The sequence below is a fragment of the Xenopus laevis genome, chromosome 2L, assembly GCF_017654675.1.
Source record: "Xenopus laevis strain J_2021 chromosome 2L, Xenopus_laevis_v10.1, whole genome shotgun sequence".
In the NCBI taxonomy this organism is placed as follows: domain Eukaryota; kingdom Metazoa; phylum Chordata; class Amphibia; order Anura; family Pipidae; genus Xenopus; species Xenopus laevis.
The window spans coordinates 19,754,139-19,773,673 of record NC_054373.1 but is presented as its reverse complement, the minus strand read 5'-3'; the positions used below and the strand labels follow the sequence as shown (position 1 = coordinate 19,773,673).

Sequence of the window (19,535 nt, the reverse complement as noted above, 5' to 3'; positions counted from 1 at the left end):
CATTTTTTATTTTGCACAGCCTATCTATTTACACAGTTTTTATTTTCACACTGAATTGTTCCTAAAATGCAATTTTTCAAATCCTGAGAGTGCTGCAGCTTTGTTTTTATATATTTTTGTTGCTGTGGCACCCAGGTATAGACGTAGTATATGGTGTGCACCGAGTGGAATAAATATATATATATATATATATATATATATATATATATATATATATATATATATATATATATATATATATAATTTTTTTTTACACATTAAAAAGATCATGCTTACTGGTACCTCAGAGCACAATATAAGCACAGGATGTGGAACAATTAGTCGAGATTCCATACTATAAATAGAAGGTGGCTGCACAAATCTCAATGTCACATAAGTAAAACACACACGCCACCCAAATACAATGTTCATACTTTTAAATGCTCAAACCTATTTAGAAAAATTTGCTAGAACAGAAACAAACTAGTACAGGCAAGTAGGCTGTACACCGTTTTATCAAGCTATACAGAGAAAAACAAACATTTTACTTTTTTAATAGAATTATAGCAAGATAAAGACATACGCTTGTACACCACACACAATAATGGAAGATACACAGCTGATATACATATATACAGAACCATAATCCGGAGATACAGATTAGTGATGTTTGGGCCAGCCCGGTATCTGTGGGACCCGTGGGTCAGATGGGTTCGGGCCGACCTCACACTCTTCGTCATTTATAGACACTGCACCTGCTCGCCCCACCCCTTTTGTGACGTCATCGGCGGCGCGGGTCTTTAACAGCAACACGGAAGTCGGATGCGGGCCAAGGGAGGGCGGGTTAGGGTCGGGGAAATCCCGACCCGCACATCACTAATGTAGATGTTGCAAAATTGTAACAGTTTAGAATCTGCACCTGAATTACTGAGCTGCCAGACTCAAACTCCAGAGACAGGGACATTAAGGGGCAAATTTACTAAGCGGGAAAATTCACCAGTGACGGTTTCGCAGGCAGCGCAACACTTCGCAAGGCCGAAAATTCACGAACATGCGAAGTTGCGTCCAGGGCGCCGAACGCTGGCGAAGTTGGCTAGTGTTGGCTAATTTGTAAATGGCAGGAAGTTAAAGTTGAATGGACGTATATGTTGCAGCAAATACATTACACTACACAAGCCAGGGAACCTAAATAAAGTAAATAGAGTAATTATAATGCCCTACACATGAGCCCAGTGTATAGTTTATGTGCCATATATAAGGAAATATAGGGGGGAAGCCGGGTACCCCAAAAAATATTTTGCAGCCTATCACCCCGAAAAAAGGAAAAGACGCCAGCGTTTTTTGGGACTTAGAAATATTTTCAACTAACATTTTAGGAAGTCCTATCTACTCTATTGCACTTCGGCTGGTCTGAGGAGGCGAAGGCAAGTCTGGCGCAAGAGGCAACGTTCAGTAAAATTCCCATCTTAGTGAATTTGTGCAGTTACGTCCCTTCGCCAGGCAATAGAGTGCGAATGAGCGCCAGTCTCTTTCGCTAGCAAAGTTACACCTGTGCCCGTTAGTAAATCGGCGAAGTACCAAAGGACGTCAGCTGGCGAATTTACACCAGCGTTAGTCACTTTGCCCTTTCGTAAATTTGCCCAGTAAAAAAAAATAAAAAAAGTGGAAAGTAAATGAAAAAAGTCTATTTATGGGGAACAATCTGAAAACAACTGAACTGAAAAAAAGTGTTTGGAAGGTGAACAACCCCTTTAAAAAGTTGAATCGTTGAATTAACAATAAACTCCGGATGGGGCAACTATTCTCCATAATAGAAGATTTCAGGCTAATTTACGCACTCTACTTTAGCTTTAGGAAAGTCTATCCAAACAAGGGCAAATGTCCAAATAGATTCTACAGAGGAGACCAAACATTTGCGGCTTTGTTAGAAGAACATGACCTGCTCCTGACACCATAAATAAATATAACCAGAGAAGACAGCCTTACCCTCGATGCTTAGCTCAAAGCAGATATGGCAAAAGGACAGGGTTTCAATGTCGGTGCCCAGCTTACATATACTGCAGACATTGTCGTCATTCAAGTCGATGTTGACAAACTGCTCCTCTTCAATCATGTTGCCCCTAGCAAAGACAGGGCAGATTAAAATCAATATATAAAGTATCACAATGGTTTTAAAGGGAAATACATTTTACCATCTGTTCACTGTTTCTTTGCTTGTAAACAGGATATTCTTAGAACATTCCCTTCTCTGTATATGTGTGTATGTATATATATAATATAGATATTGATATATATACACACACACATATACACACACACACACACACACACACACATACGTATAAGATCGAAGCTGCCATATGGAGTACCCTGGCAGAGGCAATAATCTGGCTTCAAAAAAAAAAAAAAAAAAGGAAAAAAAAATGATCATAAAAGGGGTAACAATGGTAGCTCCCACTAAGCAAATATGAACAAAATTAACTTTAGGGAGCAAGCTCACAGGCAGATTCGGAGAGATTTCATCGCTTGCCGACTAATCGCCTCTTCTGCAGGGTGTCAATCTCCCCAAACTTCCTTTTCTCGTGCCTGCCGCCTGCTATAGTGACAAAACGATATCGCCAATGCAGTCGCGGCGCTTCGATTTCCAAAGTCGCCCGAAGTTGCCTCACTTCCCTCAGAAATCAAAGCGCCAGAACACTACTTCCTGCTTTTCAGCTATCTAACTCTGAGTTAGTCAGCGACTTTAAGGGTGGCCACATGGGACATAACTTTTCAGTGAGTTTGTAATTGATCCTCATCATTCAGCTCAGATTCAAAAGCAACAGTTATGACCCATTTGACCGTCCCTCAAGTCTCTGATTGGTTACTGCCTGGTAACCAATCGTAGTAGTGTTCTGGCTCTTATGTTACACATCCAGTCACTGCAGCCTTTATACATTACGTTTTTGGCTAACTAACTATATTAGATACATTATTTATTTTGCACAGCCTATTTACCCAGTTTTTATACTGAACTGTTCCTTTAAGGTGGCCATACACGCACCAATATTTATCGTATGAAAGATCTTTGGTACAATGCTTTTCAGTTCTTTAACTCTGAGTTAGTCAGCGGCTTGAAGGGGGGCCACATGGGACATTAATGTTCAGTGACTTTGCAATTGATTCTCAGCATGCAGCTCAGATTTAAAAGCAACAGATATGACCCATGTGGCCCCCCCTCAAGTCTCTGATTGGTTACTGCCTGGTAAACAATCAGTGGAAACCAAGAGAGCTGAAAAGCAGGAAGTAGTGTTCTGTTCTGTTACACATCCAGTCACTCCAGCCTGTATACATTACATTTTTGCCTAACTAACTATATTGGAAACATTTTTTTATTTAGCGCAGTCTATCTATTCACCCAGTTTTTATTTTTACATGGAACAATTCCTAGAGCAGAAATGGACACTAGTATTATATTGTGATGATAGGAAACTCAAATACCTTTATGCAGTTGGTCTATAAGGACAGCTGGACCAGAAGCAGCCAGACACAGGCAAAGCAAATGAGATGTTTACAGTTTGCTAGAGACAAATAACGACCTAAATGTGTGAGAAAAGCCCCTGCAGCCATCTGATTAACATCTCTATATAGAAAGGAATTTGCTGCCCTTGAGGGTTATTTACACGAATGTGTAACCATTTGAATAGAGAGAAGCCACTAAAAGCACAGTTGTTAGAAGTGCTAAAATACCACATGCAGTGACTAAATATACCAGGAAGTAGCGACAATGTTGCACATGGCACTTATAGGAGGCATTTTAGAAGAATCGCGTTAAAAGGAGAACTAAAACATAACTAAAGAAATAGCTAAAAATGTTGTGAATTATGTTTTGGGCTTCTGTACCTGCCCAAGGCAACCACAGCCCTTTAGCAGTAAATATTGCCGTCTCCAAAGATGCCCCAGTAGCTCCCCATCTTCTTTTCTTTTGATTCACTGCACATGCTCTGTGCTGCAGTCACTTACTGGACCCACTTACAATATACAGCACACATATAATATCAATGTCACAATATAAGGCTGATAAGTAATTAATACAGATAATTACTACATGGCAGCACAGAAACCAGTGCAATTAGCATCAGGATTTAATAATTAGCCCTATAGCATCAGCTTATATTACAGACCAACCTCATTTTCTGCTGGATAATTTGTTATGACCCCTAAACTTAGCTTCTCAACAGCTGCTCAGAGCCCACTGAGCATGTGAGTGTCACAGACACTTTGCAAGATGGTGACCCCCTGTGACAAGTTTGAAGTCCTGGGTCATTGCGGCTATTGACAAGCTGAAACATTGGGCTAGTGCAAAAAGTGCAGTATATAAAATGTGCCATTTTCATGGTTTAGTTCTCCAAAAGTAGAATTGTTGGCAATTTTGTACAGAACCAGAATACAAACAGTGTATTTTCAATTTATACAAAAAGGAGGGTCTAACACAACAAGTATAATATTTTAATATGTAACCTAGATATTTATATACCCACGGCGACTTAGTGGACATTACGTCTGCCTTTCAGCTGTGGCCCGGAGTTCAATTCCAGCTTAAGGGGATGATTTATCAAAATCAAGTTGGGTTTTTTTTTTTTTTGAGAAAAAATGTAGTGAAAAAACACAAGTACGAACATACTCGGGAACATTCTTTTTAACCTCGAAGAGTCGCCATTTCTTAAAGAATAAAAACCACGATAAGTCGCCAGAAAAAACAAGCAAGTAAAAGCTGGCGACGTTGTAGAGAAGTCAATGGGAATGTTCTCTGACAACTTTATTTAATTTCCCAGTTTATTAAAACATTTGAGATTTTCAGCCTCATTGAAAATGAATGGAACAACGAGGCTCTCACTGGTATGCGACTTTTTGCTGCGGAAAAACGCACGCGGGAATATTTTGTTGTGTTTTTTTCTTAGAGAAAAATTTGCACAAGTTTTGCCTTATTTTCCCCCCATCGTCCGTGGTTTTTTTTTTTCACGAACTCAGATTTTTATTAATATGACTCTGGGAGGCACATTTGTCAAAAATCGAATTACAAATTCATGTGAATTTTTTTTTAACTCTAATAAATTCGATTATACTCAAAATTCAATTGGGAGTTATTCAATAAAAAATTGAATATATAAAACTCAAACGAAAATTACCGAACTGAAAACTCAAATCAAATTCGACTAAATGCGAATCAAGTTTTTTCTAAAACTCGAATATCAAGAAGGCTAGTAACATCTTCAAACTGGTCACTGGACCTCCCCCGTTGACTTATACACACAAACTCAGCAGGTTTTAGGTGGCGAATAGTCAAATTCAAATTTTTAAAGGGGCAAGGTTTGATAAACCATAAAATTCGAATACAGTTTGGATTATTCACAATTTAAAAGTTTTGACCATCATTCACTGCCTCCTGTCAGCTAGAATGTAAATCACCGGTGGGATGGCACTCGGATCGATTCGTTTTCCGAAGTTGGCTCACGAGGAAAGTTCGGGAGACTTCGGAAAACGAAGCGCATCGAGTGCCATTCCGCCACTGATTTACATTCTAGCCAACGGTAAGCAGTTCAGGGAGATTAGTGGGCCCTGAAAGAGAGGAGATATGTCACTGGGTTACTAATCTCCCCCAATCTGAGCGTGTGCCATGGTATTCTTCTTTGGGGCGACTAATCTCCCAGAACTGCCTTCCACTGACTAGAATGTAATCGCCGGCAGGATGGCACTCAGAGTGATTCATTTTCCGTAGTCACCCGAAGTAGCCTCACGAGGAAGCTTCGGGCGACTTCGGAAAACGAGGTGCTCCCAGTGCCATCACGCCGGTGATTTACATTCTAGCTAGCGGGAGGCAGTTCAGGGAGATTAGTCGTCCCGAAGAAGAAGAGATTTGCCGCCGGGCAACTAATCTCCCCGAATCGGAGTGTGTGCCCTGACCCTAAAGTACTGTAGAATATGATGGTGCTAAATAAATATCAGGATATAAATAAATATTGTAACCATGATATAAGAAGTGGGGCTTTTAATCATGGACAGTTCTCAGTGCCCCAGGAATTTACAATCCTAGGGTTAACTTCATGAAAGTCAAATGAGCTACTGGTTTGTTCCCACTGTGGGAGGTGGGCATGTTGCAACTACAGTCATTCATCATTGGCCTTCACAGATCTGCACCACCTAACTGGGAAGCTGATGAGCCCCAGCAAAAGACTGGGAGATACATTATATCTTGCAACATTACAGTGCAAAGCCCACAAGGCAACAGAGAACGTGATGTAACAACTGATATGATACAGTTATCATTTATTTACAAGGAAACATATACGTCCTGCAGCTTAAATAAAGGCACACAAAACCAATCACAGTGCGAGTGCTTCGGCATTTCTCTGGAAAGTCACAACTGCTGTTTTTAGTCATGTGGGAAACCCTGCCCTGGGGTATGTGCATGCTGTTCTTCCTAAGCCTTTTGTTGTTAAAAGCACATTTTTATCATATGATGTGTTGGGGGTGGAGGGATGAGCTACAATATACAATGCTGTGCTAGTCTCCTGTATTGAAATAGAGACTAGGCTGATAAATAGTATATATGATCTCAGTTGGGGAGTCGGGATTGTTTTTACTCCAGCAGAAGCGCTTCGGATTTGATAGCATCTGCTGACTGCGATTCACTTTAAAGGCAACAGCAGTTTGTAAGGACGGATTTCAGCCTAAATATAATAAATGCTCTGTAACAAAAAAAAAAAATTGCATAAGGGTCAGGGCACACAGGCAGATTAAGGGAGATTAGTCCCCCCCCCCCCGACAAATCTCCTCTTCTTCGGGGCGACTAATCTCCCTGAACTGCCTCCCCGCCAGCTAAAATGCAAATCGCCGGCGGGATGGCACTCTGAGCAATTTGTTTTCCAAAGTTTCCTTTTGAGGCAACTTCGGAAAACAAATCGCGCCGAGCAGGTCTGAACTGAGAATTAAAAAAGGCTCAAGCATTTCAGGCACACAGAGGCCCAACCAGCCCACACAGAGGCCCAATCAGCCCACAAAGAAGACCAAACAGACCGTACAAGCCTACTAAATAGTAACTTTCTATGGGACCTTAAAGCAGCCCCTCTGGCATTTGCCAGAACACACAGATTTTCAGTCCGGGCCTGGCGTCCTGTGCCATCACACCAGCAATTTACATTTTAGCTGGCGGGAAGGCAGGGGAGATTAGTCGCCCCGAAGAGGAGGAGATTTGTCGCCGGGTGACTAATCTCCCTGAATCTGCCTGTGTGTCCTGCTCCTTATGATTAGCAGCACTTAGCAAAAAAGCTATGAAAAATGGGAATGTAAATTCAGAATTTAATTATACTCAGTCCAGTGTTTAGCTGTTAGTTACAGTTTCTAATGCGAACGGACTTCTGCTGCACAAATATGGCAGCCCCCTCATACAGGAACATGGGGGATCAGACAGGTAATGTAAAAGCATCATGCAAATACTTTATGGCAAAGTTAGAAGTAGCTTGCAAAGCCAATATTATAATAGAGGTAAAAAAAAGTTAATTTAAGGTGTCAGTATCTCTTTAAGAGTCAGGAGCCCCCCGTCTGGGGTAAACTGACGTTAATTTCCGAGTGTGAAGTCTGAACTCAATAGATCAGTTTCAATAATCAATGTTACCTGTCTGGTTTAAAGGGAAACTACAATTAGAGCCCTGTTTTCACCCTTTAAAAATTGTTCCCAATTAAGCGGCTCCATGTCCTCCGAGTAAAACCTGCAGGCTTTTCAGTACTGATCTCTAAGGCAGGCGTAGTAATCCAAGCATAACCTCTAACAGCTTTCACGTGTACACATGCAAATTGAACATGGAGAAAAACCACTGAGACTCATGAGTCACAAACACAGTGTTACTGAAGGAAAAGCACCCAGAATTCACGTTTCTTAGAGTCCAACTACTCTACTGGTTTACATTCTATTAATTACTGGCTCTCTTACAGTCACAGGGAAACTCTACCCACCATGTCCTAAAGGCAACAGATATTATCATTTACATTTGCTTTCATTTTAAGAAAACTTGTACCTGAGGCCCATGTGAAATCTTCCATTGGTTCATAACACCAGGGCAGCACCCAAAGAGGGGGGGGGGGCTATATAAATCCATATTGGTGGCAAAACAATTGTATTGGGTTTATTTAATGTTTCATTTTTAAGATACAGAGATGCAAACTACAGAAAGATCCATTATTTGGTTGGGTTCTATTCTATTGGGTTTATTTAATGTTTGCTTGATTTTCTAGTAGATTTAAGGGTGGTGGCAGACGAGGCTACTGGGGGCAATTAGTCGCCCAGCGAAAAATTCTTTGGGTGACAAATCTCCCCTAAATGGCTTCCTGCCGGCTAGAGTGTAAATCGCCAGTGGGATGGCACTCTGTTCGCTTCGGCTTTCCGAAGTTGCACGAAGTTTCCTCTTGAGGCAACTTCGGAAAACGAGGCATTTAGGGGAGATTAGTCGCCAAAGAAGCGATTTGTTGCTGGGCGACTATTGTCTCCCAGTAGCCTTGTCTGCCACCACCCTTAAGATATGAAGAAATTACATAAAGATCCATTACCCGGAAAACCCCAGGTCCCGAGCATTTTTGATAACAGGTGCCATACCTGTACTACAACTACTCCCAGCACTTTCGCTGTTGTAAGATGCTAGGTATTGTAGTCTGAAGTTCCAAATAGACGGCACTCACAGGATTTTCAGGCGAAATAAAGAAAAACTTTTTATTTAACTCGGCGTTTCGATCCCTCACAGGGATCTTTCTCAAGAGTATACAAACATCATATATATATATATATATATATATATATATATATATATATATATATATATATATATATATATATATATATATATATATATATATATATATATATATATATATATAGTTTGAAGTCCCTTTGTAAAATGTATAATGAAGCAATTGAATTCTTAATGAATCAGATGAAAACGGAGTGTAGGACTGGTCACATGTGGGATGACTTTGACATAGTTGGCCAGCTTAAATATATTGTAATCCCTGTTTTGTTTAAAAGGTAAAGCATTTTTCAGTAGCAGTATGCACAAAATGTCTCTGTCTTAAATATATTGATAATGGGTTGAGTGCAGAGGACCTCGTGTGTGTGTGTGTGTGTGTGTGTGTGTGTGTGTGTGTGTGTATATATATATATATATAAATAATACACAAAAGCCATAAATATATCTTGTAAATGATATCCTTATAAATGGTGAGTTCTGATGTCACCAGTTATAAACGGTGAGTTCTGATGTCATTTCTGTCACATGACTCACTGAAATTTGTGTATTATAATAAATAAAGTACCCCCAGTTGCAATATATTAGAATATTAGTCACCTCGGAGTTCCATGACCTTCGGCCTCGTGTTTTTATAAGGTCATGAAACGCCTCGATAACTTACAATATCCTTATAATTTACACTAGGGGGTACTTTATTCACTATATATATATATCAGCTGCCAAACAATGTCATTAAAATGTGCATTCCCTTTTCCCTTTGCAAGAGAAAGAAGCCATACACGATCCCACGATGGACAGTAATCCCTATGCTGTATATGTTTATCACAGGCTGAAGAGAAAGTTCAGCTCAAGAAAACTTATGGAGCGGACATAGGACTCCCCTTGTGAACCGTCTGTTACCCCCTTTGATTAACACAAAACATTCAAATAAAGCATACACGGCCATTCCCTATACAATGTATATAGGCGCTTACTTGAAAGGGATTTCATGAATTTTAAACCACAGCACGATATTTCAACTTCAGCTCCTGTTAAACTACAACTCTCCCCCCTCCCACTAAGAAGCTGTAGTAAAGCAGCGCCAGAAGCACAGAGTGAAGGTGCCATCCAGCCGAGCAGAGGCCAGTGCCGTTACCTGAGAGAGCTGCCAGTCCAGGAGATTATTATCCCGACGCGTCCTCTTCAGCCACTTCCACTATTGTCTGAGTCTCTCTTACTGTACAGGCATGGACATCCCTTATTCTCCCACACAGTCTGCTGGGCTATACCACTACATCCACAAGGCAGGGGGGGTCTAACAAAAGCACAAAGCCACCAAGCGTATAAAAGCAGTCGATCCTAAAGCAAATTTTGTCAAAACGTTAAAATAACCTCTAGTGTTATGAATAAATATAATACGATTAAATATTCCCTTGCTCGGGAATGGCACGATCTAAAAACAAAAAAGCTCCCCTCTGTTTACAAAGCATTTGGCATTTCCCAGCTGAGAGACTTCAGTCTGGCGGACTGAACTATAACAAAATGGGGTGAATGTAACAGAATAATTTCGCTTCACACTTCCCGACAACAAATTATTTCACTCATGTAAAGTTGTGAAAAAGGTATATTGTTTGGATACTACTAAAACACTGCACTGACCGATAATACGTCACCCTCAGCACTCTGCTAGATGGTTCAGTCCAGTGCTCTGTACGTCCCGGGAAAGTACACGCTGTTTTGTCGTCATAAAAAAAGACGCGCTGCTGAGGTACAGAACAGCACTAGTATAGCCACGCCCCTCGTCACAGCTGATTGGCTCGTCTGCCAATCCTTCCGTGACGTCGCGTTCCACTTCCTCAATCGATGAGTTGGGTTTTTAGTGGAAACTTTCAGGGGCAGGATATCATATGTTTATTTTGTTACAGTGAGGATTCGGCTTCCTGTTCCAACTTTCCCTTGTTGTGGCAATTAAATCTGTCTCATTCTCCCTTAACATGAGGTTACAAAAGGAATTTTGTGGCTGTTTTTTTTAAATTTATTTATTTATTATGGTGGAGACAGTTTGAAGTTGGTCTTAATAATAAAATGGTATTTTTGCAGCATTGTACAGAGTCAAAAGAGGAAGGCAAATCATTAAAAAGCAAAATAAAAATAAAAAATTAAAGGGGAACTATCGCAAAAATGAAAATTTAATATAAGCTTCATCATACTGAAAAGAGAAACTTTCTAAATATAACCAGTTAAATATTCTCCACCGTTTCTGAAATAATCAAGTTTATGTTCGCTATCCCTCTCTTAGCATCTGTTTCTCCTCATTCTGTCTTCATTCAGCAGTTGGGTGTCAGATATTCATTGACAGTTAGATCCAATATATCTTATAGGGGGTCTCCCTTTCCTAGCAGATGAATAAGAGCTCACTCAAATTACTGATTCCAGTACAAACAAAATCTAACCAAATAACAGCCTTTTGCACAATTTCTGCATGTAGAGAGACATGATCTCTGGTGATTTTAATAGAGTGACCTCTAATACATCTAATACATCTTCTAGGATCTAACTGTCATGATTGTCTGACACCCAAGTCCTTCATGAAGAGAAACATATGCTGAGAGAGGAATAGTGAACATAAACTTGATTATTTCAGAAACATTACCACATATTTAATTTATTATATTTAGAAAACTTCTTATTTCAGTGTGCTGAAGCTTATATTACATTTTCATTTTAGCGATAGTTCCCCTTTAAACATCAAGACCATTTAGAAATTTTCCAAGAAGAGGACCTGCCACTAACCTTTAAATAAAGTAGTAAAAGAACAGATCAGCCGATGTTCTGCCCCTGACAGCGATCGTACAAAAGTTTTGTCCGACAAAGCTGGTTACAGTCTCCCTCTGAAAATCGTACGATCGGCAATACATGCAGAGATATTATCGGCAGCCGACAGCAATCTTTTAACCTGGCCGATCGTCCAAACGAACTCTCCACACATGGTCCAAAAATCGTACGAATCGAGAATTCGTACGATCAGATCTTTGTGTCCAGCTTTACAATTTGATACATTTAGTTGCTACATTAGTTGATACATTTTTCTGTGGAGTATTAGCAACTATTGTATCAATTCTAACAGCTGCCTCTAATGAAACCCAGGGATTCTGTTCAGCAGTGACAAACATAAGAAATGTATCAAGTAAATGTATCAATTTAGAATATTTCACACCGCCAGAGGTGCTTTAGTCAGACATAAGAAGGTGAAAATGATACATGAAACTTTACACTTCGATATTAAAAAACTGTTTGCTGGGGGAATGGGAGTGGGGTGATATCACACCTTGCATTACAGCAGTAAAGAGTGACTGAAGTTTATCAGAGCACAAATCACATGACTGGGGGCAGCTGGGAAACTGACAATATGTCTAGCCCCATGTCACATTTCAAAATGAAATATAAAAACATCTGTTTGCTCTTTTGAGAAATGGATTTCAGTGCAGAATTCTGCTGGAGCAGCATTGATGCATTTTGAAAAATGTTTTTTTTCCCATGACAGTATCCCTTTAAGTACTTAAGTAAAAAAGATCATTCTTCCTAAATCTGAATTTACTGAACTTTAGGAAAGGTAGAAGTATGTCTGTAAATGTTTAGTTGTATATGCAACACTGTACTCATTTACACTACAGTAATGAGGCTATTTAATGAAAATGAAATGTAACGTAACGTAAAGAAAGGTGCAAAGTTTGCTACAAGTCTATTCACCTATAACAACCATAAGGCAGCGTTTGCAGCAAATCTCTTATTGGTCACTATAGGACACTGCACATGGGTAAACATTGTAACTTTTATTACATACCACCATAACAGTAAAGACAGGAGAAATGATTGCATTAAATTATTTTGAGGTCTGAAGTTGGGAGGTACCTAATAAGCAACGACTAGGTTATGGCCTTAACAGATATTAAAATATGCAGAGTATTTTAAAATAAAGTAACCAAATCAGGTGAATCCAAGCAAGTCAGCATTAGATGCATGTGAATTATAGCTTTTCTTGACACTTAGAAGGATTATTATTATTATAATAATAGCTTATACTTACACCATCCAAGTATACCAGTCAGAGAACTGGAGAAGAAAATTATGGTATTTAAACTCAGTTAACTCTTTTAGTACAGGTCACAGGGGTTTCACTGCAGGATTCACTGTATGCAGACTAATCTAACTGGGGAGTGAAATAGGGCCAGCGTAGAGTCATTTAGAATACGATAAGCACACAGGGATGCCTCCAGTAGAATCCTGGGAGGTGGGTACTTGGCCAAGAATAAGAATTGCTATCTACTATAGTTAAAGGGGTGGTTCACCTTTAGGTTAACTTTTAGTAAAAAGTAACTTTTTAATTTGCCTTTTTTGTTTCTTTTTTTTATAGACTTTCCAGCTTTCAAATAGGGGTCACTGACCCCATCTAAAAACAAATGCTCTGTAAGGCTACAAATGTATTGTTGTTGCTACTTTTTATTACTCATCTTTCTGGTCAGTCCCTCTCCTATTCATATTCATATTCATATTCCAGTCTCCAGGTGCAGCTGGGGGGGGGGGTCAGGGCCCCCATGCCTCCCTCTCCAGTTGTAGGCCTCTCTCCTCAGCAAACCCCCCCTCTGCCCTTTCCCACCCCCCTCACAGCACTTATTTAATTCACGCTCATTTGTGGGGGTGGCCAGTGGGAGGGGCAAGTGGACGGTTCAGGCGGGGCAAGCAACGGGCCATTCAAGCAGGTGGAGGGGGAGGAGGTCACACTGTGTGGTGTGGGTCTGGGCTTGCAGGCCCATGAGGGCTGGGGCCCACCAGGTTTTTTCCCGGCATCCCGCTGGCCCAGTCCGACGCTGCCAGTCTCTCATTTAAATCATTGCAAGGTTACCCAAGCAACCAGACTACAAAATTACAAAATTAAGATCTGTTGAATAAAAAGCTAAATAACACAAAAACCACAAATAATAATACAAAATTAAAACTAACAGCAAATTGTCTCAGAAGGGGCAGCTGTATCTTTCAGCTGATACATACCAACTAGAAATAACCAATACCGCAGACATTATCATCTCTGTCTGAGAACTTCATTCAGCTGGACAGCAATTACTCCCAAGCTGCGTTGGGCTGTTTAAACTGCTCATAGTAAAAGACTATTATAATTAATTTATGGTTAAAAACATGTTGTTTTGTTCATCGCCGTTCCATATTGCAATAAAGTATAAGCTTCTGTTAATGATTTAGCTTCTGCTTGTCCTACAGCATGACTCGATTGTGATGGGCAGATGGCAGGAGGGAATTAATTGTTTAACCCTTTGAGCTTTACTACCACATACTGGCAATTTTAAACAGGTTTACTGCAGTATAGTTTAGACAATGCAGTACTCATGGTGGCAGCTATTCAAACTGAAATAGCTGGCACGATTCAAACGCAAATAACCGATAAACTCCATAGAAAGCAATGGGTTTAGTTCTTACTCAGGTACCTTTACTAATTTTATTCTACAGAGCTTATCTACTATGTGATCTGTGTCTTTTTCTCTTTTTTTTTTGCAACTGAATGGCTGCCCCTGTGACTACACAGCTGCTTGTTTATATAAACTATAGTAGTGTTTCTGAAGCAAGAACACCATTTTACCAGTGTTAGGCAAGAGTTTATTATAATTTAAAGGGGTTGTTCACCTTTGAGTTAAATATTGGTATGATGTAGAGAGTGATATTCTGAGTTAATTTGCATTTGGTTTTCATTTTTTATCATTTGCGTTTTTTGAGTTACTGTATTTCACTTCTTATTCAGCAGCTCTCCATTAGTTATGCAGAGGATCCTTAAACCTCTGCACAGCTTGGGAAAAGAGGAAGCAGGAAGTGGAAAAGATGGGCGTTTTAGTCCCATCCAATCTTCGACTTTCGGCCAGATCTCGATCAGGGAAGACCGTAGGGGGCCCCATACACAGGCCAATAAGCTGTCGACAGCTTTTATTGGCCTGTGTATGGCCACCTTAAAGTAGCCCTGCTCCTCCATTCCAATCTTATCCTACACTATGGGAAAACAAATATATTAGTACAACCCCACCCTTCAGCCTTTTGAATTCTGAATCAGTTGCCTGTGGTATGCAGGTTTTTAACCTCCTTTTGAGGTGCATGAATTAAGAAATATGACCCCCCTTCCATACTTGCTAGTGGTAGGGTTTATTTTTAAAGATCACCAAAATTAAAACCTAACTCACGGCAATATGGCTTAATGGAGTGGTTCACTTTTCAGTTAACATTTAGTATGTTATAGAATGGCTAATTCAAAGCCACTTTTCAATTGGTCTTGATAGTTTATTTTTTTTAAATTATTTGCTTTTTTCTTCTGACTCTTTCCAGCTTTCAAATGGGGGGGTCTCTGACATCATCTAAAAACAAGTGCTCCATAAGGCTACACATTTATTGTTATTGCTTCTATTTAATTCTAATCGTTCTATTCAGGCCTCTCCTATTCATATTCTAGTCTTTTATTCAAATCAATGCATGGTTATTAGGGTAATTTGGACCCTAGCAACCAGATTGCTGAAATTGCAAACTGAAGAGCTGCTGAAAAAAGGTAAATAGCTCAAAAACCACACTCTCCACTCTCTACATCATACAATAATTCAATCAAAGGTGAATCTTTAACCTCAGGAAAGATTGCTGCAAGAACGTTTTTGCAGTTATACTATATAGTTGGGTCACTGCCTTTCTGCCTCCTGTTCAGAATTTCACGGAGTTGCTCCTATTGATGCAATTGCAGGGGAGCCTTGGAGCTATCCCCAGCTCTAATCCCGATGGGTTTCCACAGTGGCCTGCATTGGTTAGGACACCAACTGGAAAGATCCCTTCATTAAAGCAAAAGTAACAACAAAAAAGTAATTTAAATAAAATGTACTGTTGTCCTGCACTGGTAAAAGTAGTGTGTTTGCATCATATACAATGCTATAATTTATATAAATAAACTGCTGTGGAGCCATGGGGGCATCCTTTCAAACTAAAATAGTGCTAAATAGCACTGGGACCACAAATCTTATACTGTACATATTGTCACGGTCTCTTCCATCCTCCCACGCTGGCCCAGACTGACAATCTGTGAGTTCTGGAAAATGCCAGAGGAGCTGCAATAACGTGCCATAGAAAGTCAGTATTTAGTGGGCTGGTGGGGGCTGTTTGGGCCTCTATGTACCTGAAATACCAGGGTCTATTTTAATTCTCAGTCCGGACCTGCTCCCACGCAATGAATTTTAGAAAGAGAGACTGATTATAAACTTGATCTTGGATCCATGGTCACATCCTAAACCTAAACCCATGGAAGAAATTAAATAGGGGCAACCTTGGGATTCTTGCAATCAGTGAGTAATTAACATGTCTTGGGGGGGGTTATTTATTATATTGTTTCCTTTTACTCGAGAACCTGTGTGTGTTTGGACCAGTTAAGCCCCTTGGCATATCGTAATCCGATCGTTCAGCCATACGGCCGAATGTTCGAATTACCCCCGCTCGCCCCGGGCGAAAAATCCGCTCAATTGGCGATGTCGCCAAACGAGCGGATCTTTGAGTCTATGACCAGCTTTACTCATTTGATTAGGCAGATGACTATTGATCTAAATGGTATATAATGGGGCATGCTTGGCTGGTTTGTTGAGAAGATGGTGCACATGTTTGTTTAGGATGCTCCAAACATGACTCATATAAAGCAGCATGCTGTATCACCCAGTACACGCTCTACTGGAACACTAATAGATACTAGACATTAGATATGGTGCATAGTAGGGATGCACTGAATCCAGGATTTGGACTTTTTCAGCAGGATTTGGATTCAGTCAAATCCTCGTTCCTGGCTCAACCAAATCCAAATCCTAATTTGCATATGCAAATTAGTGTCAGGAAGGGACATTGTATAACTTTTTGTCACAAAACAAGGAAGTAAACAATGTCTTTTCCACTTTTTCCCTTCCCGTCCCTAATTTGCATATGTGAATTAGGATTCAGTTTGGTGTTTGGCCAAATCTTTCATGAAGAATTGAGGGATTTGGATGAATGTCAAATAGTGGATTCTGTGCATCCCTAGTGCATAAAAAGATTATATTTTCAAACCTGCCCAAATAATAAGCCAAGTGAAATCCATTGTACATGTATGTAGAGACCCTGAGGGATAGGCATTTTGTAGTTTGGACACTGAAAGTGGTCTTTAGTTGGCCCTGGATGAAAGACACTTTCCTGAATGTTACAAGTAATTTGATCTTGTTTATTTCTTGCCCAGTAGGTGTCAGTGTTTATAAACAGGAGAGCACCCATGCGCTCATGGCTTTTTTCCTTGATCCCACCTTGTGGTAGAGTCCTCCCGGATCCATTTTTTGGAACCCGTAGCCGACCCGTACCCGCAACCTGCAGTCCGCAAACTGGACACGCAACCCGCATTCTTACCCGCTTGTACATGCTACCCGACCCGCAAGTACCTTATCAGCAACCCGGACCAGCGACCCGCTGACCATCAAGAATCAGGAAGTGCTGTCATTGTAAACCGGAAGTGACATCATAGGAAGGGGGCGTGATCAGAAAAAAGGGAGTAAAAATCGTTATTGAGAAGATTCGTGGGCCGACCCGCGACCCGCAGAACCACCAACCCACGTCTATACCAGCACCCGGAACTTCTACCTGCAACCCGCACGGTACCTTATGTTTTTGCGGGTAATCTGCAGGTACCCGTCCCGCTGCAGGACTCTACCTTGTGGGGAAGTGGGTACAGGACTGGGTCTAAGCTGGTGTAGGGCCTAAGTCAGGGACAAAATTAGTTATAAGTATTATGCGATATAAGTATTTGTTATTGTTTGCTATAGGAGTGACATTAGTTTCAGTTTAGTTAGTCAGCAGCTATTCACTCAAGGAAAGTAGTTGGGATTAGCACCCTTGCGGTGATCAAGCTGGCAGTCAGAGTCATGAGTGGGTGATCTCAGGAGCAGGGGAAGTGCCAAGGAGCAGGATACCCCATGGGATCCCTAGTGCTGGGGAAGATTTACCAAGACAGGCTTTACTATACCCCCTAAGAGGGACTGAACTGAATTTATCTCAAAGTATGATGCCTGATCTGATTGCGTTGAAAAGCTCACTATCTAATAACTGCTGAACTGCCCGTTTGTTCAATAAAGAAGTTCACGTTGTTTAAAGCAACCACCAAGCTGCAGTTTATGTCAGTCTGGCTGATCTCTGCACCAGGAGACAAGGAGGACCCACCTGAGGGTAAGGTTCTTAAAGGACCATTGCACACAGCTGGGAGTTGCTCATATTCCAAAGGTGCCAGAGTACACTGGCAGCAAGTCACACTACTCAAACACAAATATATCAGCCCCACCTACGGGTGTGCTGCACAGAGATTGTTTGTGATCGTCAGGCCATTAATCACATGTATGACCAGGAAGTAATGGGTGCGCTGAACAGTTTAAATCTTATGAATATTTTATTAGAAAGAAGATCCTCCCTGCATGGGTAAATGATACGCAGATATGCTAAGGAGTAGATCTCAGGCTTTGGTAATGTGGACACAGCAACAACTGAGCATACGTGTCCCCTTTATTAACTATGGAAATGAAAGCTACAGTTAATATGCACAGGTCAAGAAAAACTCTGCCACTGATCTATAAGTACAAGGTAAATTGTATAAATCTTTTACTAGAACATATGGCACAGCAAAAATTATAAATTAGAGTTAAAGGTAAAAGCTGCAGTGTATTATGGGTACCTTTACAATATGGTTAATGTACAAGCCTTCTGCTAAATATACCACCCTCGCCTCCTATTTATATTATTATCTGTTGTTAACTTAACGCAGACACATTACAAAGAATATATCTATCAATCACATCCATCAGGAGCCAGTATGTTTTTTGTGGGAGGAAACCCATGCAGACATGTGGCGAACATACAAAATTCTTGCAGAGAGTGTCCAAACTAGAATTGAACTCAGGACCCCAGTGCTACAAAGAAGCCACCATGCTGCCCCTATACTTCTGTCTTACTATGTGGTTTGTTTAGCTTCCTGACACTCATATGAGTTCAATGGATAGGGGAAGAGGTACTGCGAGAATGCTTGGGGTGTGCTATAGAGCATAAGTTCTTCTACCAAAGCAGAGTGCAAAGTTTGGAAGCAAGACACCACGTTTTGTACCCACAATGCAGTGTTTTCTCCCAAAATGCTGGTGTCATTAAGGCTACCCATTAAAGGGGCTGTTCACCTTTAAATTAACTTTTAGGGGCATATTTATCAAGGGTCGAATTTCGAATTGAAAATAACTGCGAAATTCGAATTCAAAAAGACCAATCCGAAATTAAGTTGAAGTTTTTATTTGGTCGAATAGGTCCGTTTTCGATTTAATAGGTCCGTATTCAGCCGAATTCGAATCATATGAATCGAAGGAATAGCGCATTAGATCGAATTTGATTCAAAGTTTTTCCCAAAAAAACCTTTGAAACCAATTGACTCCAAATAGGATCTAGTAAGTTAAATTTTTAAAGAGACAGTAAATGATAAATTTTGATATTCGATTTTTTTGAATTTTTTTTCAAATTCAAAGTCTTTCTGGCTGGTGGCGAGCTTTTTGCACCCCTGGTGAATTGGAGAGACCTGAATAGATAGAGGAGTAATAAAAAGAAGCAATAACAATACATTTCTAGCCTTACAGAGCACTTGTCTTTTTAGATGGGGTCAGTGACCCCCATTTGAATGATGGAAAGAGTCAGCAGAAGAAGGCAAATAATAAAAAAAGCTATAAAAAAATG

At 40.3% G+C, this 19,535-nt stretch overlaps 1 protein-coding gene across 4 annotated transcripts in view; it reads right to left on the bottom strand.

The window, feature by feature from the left end:
- The window catches only part of c21orf91.L (chromosome 21 open reading frame 91 L homeolog), a 32,380-nt gene extending 21,860 nt beyond the window's left edge, over nt 1–10,520 (bottom strand). The window contains exons 1-3 of one of the 4 annotated variants that reach the window (XM_018245379.2): nt 10,395–10,520; nt 9,892–10,050; nt 1,966–2,099 (exon numbers count right to left, since the gene is read on the bottom strand). In XM_018245379.2, the coding sequence (XP_018100868.1) occupies nt 1,966–2,092 (127 nt within the window). In that variant the 5' untranslated portion in view covers nt 2,093–2,099; nt 9,892–10,050; nt 10,395–10,520. 4 annotated transcript variants of the gene reach the window in all.
- Between the last annotated feature and the right edge of the window lie 9,015 nt (nt 10,521–19,535).